At 45.4% G+C, this 5,000-nt stretch overlaps 1 protein-coding gene across 1 annotated transcript in view; it reads left to right on the forward strand.

Annotated features, from left to right (window-relative positions):
• antxr2a (ANTXR cell adhesion molecule 2a) overlaps nt 1–5,000 on the forward strand; it is a 98,603-nt gene that overhangs the window by 42,043 nt on the left and 51,560 nt on the right. The window contains exons 14-16 of the mRNA XM_063195769.1: nt 472–567; nt 3,226–3,393; nt 4,322–4,402. Of these exons, the coding sequence (XP_063051839.1) occupies nt 472–567; nt 3,226–3,393; nt 4,322–4,402 (345 nt within the window). The remainder of the gene's footprint in view (nt 1–471; nt 568–3,225; nt 3,394–4,321; nt 4,403–5,000) is intronic.

Here is a 5,000-nt window from a genome sequence, read left to right on the forward strand (position 1 = left end):
TTAGTTTGTAGCAGGTATTGAAAACACACACAACAGACACCATGTAATAAAAAAATAACACAAAGACAGGGACACAGGTCAGCACATCATGTAAACATAAGGCCCCCAAACATTACACATATACATGGGTTCTCAGTGTTTATCAACACGATGTTATGAGGAGGGGCAAGACACTGTCAGCCAACCATGTAAGGAAATGTTTTGACCGACAGCGGTTTCCAACAATCAGAGGTTGAGTTGTGCGTAGCTAGGTTCGTGCAGTCAGGTTATAAACAAAATTTAGAACCCATGTATAGACTTTTATGTGTTTTTGATCATTTTGTTTATACATATACCAAAGAGGATAAAAGAATAAGATCAAATCAAAATCATAGAGTCAGGGTACCAGTCCAAGAGTCTATCATCTACAGTACTATGGTCAATACTGAATACATTTGACCCTTGACTACTTGACTCTGCTCATGCTGTCAGGCTCCAGAGGAAGACGACCTGCCCAAGAAGAAGTGGCCCACAGTGGACGCCTCCTACTACGGAGGGAGAGGTGCAGGAGGCATCAGGCGCATGGAGGTTAGTAAGCTGCTTACAGTCAAGTTGGGACCACTGCGAAACCTTTTGCAAACTCAATTGTTTCTCTTGTGTGCTTAACCTTGTGCATTGCACAATGTATGGGGCATGTAACTTAATTTTGTGTGCAGCACTTTTAGACTTGCATTGTACACGTACCAAACTTAGGATAGTTGTATACTTACCATAGACCCTACTGTTCCATCTGTACACTTGCCCTTACCAAGAGCATCAAGTGTATGATATATTAGTAGTCGGGTGGCTTCCCGTCACTTCTTTCCTTCCGTCCCATTTTCTGTTACCTACTCCTGTCACTTCCAGTCACCTTCCCTGTCTCCCATCTTGAACACTTTGTGAGCGTGGCCCCCTTCTCTGACGTCAGGCGCAGAGCTTTCAAAGCTGTTTCGTGGGGGCTCGTCCGGGATGGCTGATGGGTTTGACGTGACGGCTAGTGAGTGTCGCTCACGATGACGCCCTGCCTGTCCGTCTGGTAGCGAGACGGGACCGAGGGCTGTCGTGGATGTGGAGTGTGGTGTGTGGCTATGGGTAAAGGGGGGGGGTCAGGAGTGGGTGTAGGGGCTTAGAAGAGAGAGGAGAGGGATGGGGGCATTGAGTCTACCAAATGAGGCAGGATGAGGAGGGATGGAGTGGAGTAGAGTGAAGTGGAGTGGAGTGGGTGGTTGTGGGTAATGGGGGAGGTGTGTGTATTTGGTTTGGGTCGCTTAGAGGAGAGGGGAGGGATGGGATGGGAGAGTACAGGGGGTTGAGTGATGTCTGCCAGCCTAATGAATTCATCTCAGGGATCCTCACTGCTGCTGTCAAGCACCTTTTGTTCAGCTTGGCATCTAATCCTCCCTCTTTTCATTCTTCATCCATCTCTCTTTTCTTCTTTTTTGTGCAGTACATCAGTCTGTTCTGTAGTTCTCCACTTTTTGACTGCTCTTTTGTCTGTTTTTTTGTATCGAAGATTTTTTTTCTTACATTGTGCACTCCTTTATTTTTCATTGTGCCTCTCTGTCTGTCTGTGTTAATTTCGCTTCCCTTCAATATCATTTTCTATCACTCTCGCCTTCTCTGTCTGTCTCTAACTCTCAATAGATCTCTCTCTCTCTCTCTCTCTCTCTCTCTCTCTCTCTCTCTCTCTCTCTCTCTCCTCTCCCTCTCCCTCTCTCTCTCTCTCTCTCTCTCTCTCTCTCTCTCTCTCTCTCTGTGCATCTCTTACTCTCTTTCTCTCACTCTTTCTCTCATTCCTTTCTCTATCTCTCCCTCTCCCTCTCCCTCTCCCTCTCCCTCTCTCTCTCTCTCTCTCTCTCTCTCGCTCGCTCTCTCTCTCTCTTTCTCTCTCCTTCCCTCCATCCATCTTTCAGTGCTCTCTGCCCAGGTACCCTGAGGAGATGCTGGCATCAGTGTAGCACTGATGGAAAACTGAATGAATAAATAAATAAAACAAACCTCGGGGAGTGATACCTCGCCAGAGCTGCTCCCAGGAGTGCTGGAGAGAGCGTTAGACAAGCAAACACACACGCGCACACACACACACACACACACACACACACACACACACACACACACACACACACACACACACACACACACACACACACACACACACACACACACACACACACACACACACACACACACACACACACACACACATGCGTGTGCGTGCACGCACTGACAGACATGCACATTCACAGACAATAACCCACAGAAACACAAGTAAATGCACTGTCTCTTCCACACATACTGTATGCAAACTGGAACATGGACAAATCCCTGTCTCTTCACTTGGGCTGGCTCCCCTGGCCAGCCTCCCTGCTTCTCTCAAACACTGCATCTCCACATCTGATGTTTTGGCCTGGTGGCTACTAGATACCTGGATAGGAGAGCCATGTACTGTATGAAAGGGTTACTTGGCAAGTAGCTAGCGTAGGTACTGGGAATTTCATCACATCATTGCTCAGGTATTTCCACTCTGGGGCGATATGCCATCCCATGAGCCTCCTCCCGTGCATGAGGCCCTTCTGAAGGGTGCCTGAGCCTTGATGCTCACCTCCTCCTCCATACCTCCAGAACAGCTCAGAACAGTTGCCTCAGAACAGCTATTGGTGGTGGCTTGGTGTTTGTAGGGGTGGGTTGAATTTACTGGGAGTCATCTTGGATGGGTTCTGAATTTCATTTACCCGTAGCCTGAAGTGAGTGGCATTAATTGATATGCTAGTTAGCTATTACCACGGCAATAGCAGCTGGGCTGTTGGTTTGCTTGCCGTGCATTGATGAGCTTGAATGTTAACAGAGGATGGTAGCTTCAGTTAAGACCTGAACTAGCTTCTGTAAACTGATTTATAGCAAGTATGATGTCAGTGCAGTCCAGTGTGCAGAACTAGATACTTTGACATTGACAAGGAATCATTCATTATGAAGTAATTTCAAGGCATTTTAAAGACATACAATAGTATTTCTTGGAAAATAAACAGCTGTGAAGAAATTGTGGTTATTTTGTGTGTGTGCACATACATGCGTGCTTGTGTGTGGTTTTAAGCTTGAGCTTTAAGTTAAGTGAGCATATTGTGAGCGTCTTATTCATTTTTTAAGCATTTGTTGAACATCTTATGTTGGTTTTAAGCATTCAGTGAGCATCTTCCTGTGTTGCTGTAGGTGCGCTGGGGTGAGAAGGGTTCGACAGAGGAGGGTGCTCGACTAGAGAAGGCCAAGAACGCGGTGATCACTGTGCCGGAGGAGGCGGAGGAACCCATGATCAAGAGGCCAAACAGGCCCCCCTCCTCCTCCCATGGAGCAGAGTCCAAATGGTACACGCCAATCAAGGTAAGGACACGCTAAACCCCCCACATATGGGCTAGCTTACATGCCCATGGGGACCCAGGCTCGATGGGGACTGTTAGGCCTCATGTCATTAAGCCCGTACACAAAAATAAAAAAATGCAGAAAAAAGAAACACACTAGCCATTCTGGCCTATATCACCTGTTATGTAGACAAGTAATGGAAATGCAAATTTGTTACACTTGAATATACTGCATGTGCAGAGTTATCAAAAGTAAATTAATGGTGTAAGTACAACACTGGCACATGATTTTACATGCACATGATATTGCTGCTTTTACACCAGTCGGCCCATTGTACCTAATGAGGTATATCAAATCTGTCTTAGGTTCTTGTTAGGTTTCTAATGTTTTTCAGTAACAACAAAGACAGATTTGATCCAAACAGCGCAGAGTCTGCTGATTGTAAGACAAGTATACAGGTCTACTGTTTACCCAGATAAGTTACCTGTGTTGAAAGGAAACATTTTTACATTCACTTTCACTTTTGACATCTCTGTATGTGTGGCATCAAATATGCATGATTTCAAGGTCATGGTCATTATACAGTATAGAATTGTTTGAAAAGTGAATATTGAGTCAACTGGTTATAAAAATCTCAATCATATGCTAGATCAAGAGCTATCCTAACCCTTTTATATACGGTATGATGTATATACTGAGAAAAGCCAGTTTTTATTTATTTGTGTGTGTGTGTGTGTGTGTGTGTGTGTGTGTGTGTGTGTGTGTGTGTGTGTGTGTGTGTGTGTGTGTGTGTGTGTGTGTGTGTGTGTGTGTGTGTGTGTGTGTGTGTGTGTGTGTGTGTGTGTGTGTGTGTGTGTGTGTTGTGGTTTGTGTGTGTGTATGTAGATTATATACTGTACTATTGAGTGTTTCTTTTGCGTGTGCTCATTGTGCTCATGTATTTCTGCAGGGCCGCCTGGATGCACTGTGGGCTCTGCTGAAACGCCAGTACGACCGAGTCTCTCTGATGAGACCCACATCCGCCGAGAAGGTAAGCCAACCTGGTAAACCTCTTAACCAGCGGTGAAACAGGCCTGCCTCCACACTTCTCTCTCCTATGACTTATGAAAGCGAACCATCAGAACAGATTGTGTTATGATAAGCCACTTTTCTCACAGTGTTGTGCAGTCAGCCAAAGATGTTAGTTAGACTTTCACACACGCCTGGAACTTCCTCTAATCTTCACACAATATCTGTTCTCTGACACAGCTCTCTCTTTTTCTCTTCCTGTTGCTTTGTTTTTGACACGGTAGCCATGGTTTTAGCTACCTCTTAACCTCTCCATGACCAATTTTGATATCAGGACATGCTGTTTCTGTGGGTCCTCAATATTTGACACTTGTGCAGATGGTGATTGGTTGATTGATTGGTGTTTGCGGTGTTATTCTTCACACAGTACATTTTGCAGTGTCAATTCAACACTTAGAGAGTCTGTCCAACTAGAAGAGTGTCAAATTTGACTCTTCAAGTGTTTAAGTTGCACTGCTATATCTGTGTGGTAAGTTCGGCACAGAAAGGAAGATCAAGCCTGTGGTTGCGTTGGTAACCTGGCCACAAGGTCACATGACTCACAGCTGTAAGGCCTCCGA

Source organism: Engraulis encrasicolus, chromosome 3 (assembly GCF_034702125.1).
Source record: "Engraulis encrasicolus isolate BLACKSEA-1 chromosome 3, IST_EnEncr_1.0, whole genome shotgun sequence".
Taxonomy (NCBI): domain Eukaryota; kingdom Metazoa; phylum Chordata; class Actinopteri; order Clupeiformes; family Engraulidae; genus Engraulis; species Engraulis encrasicolus.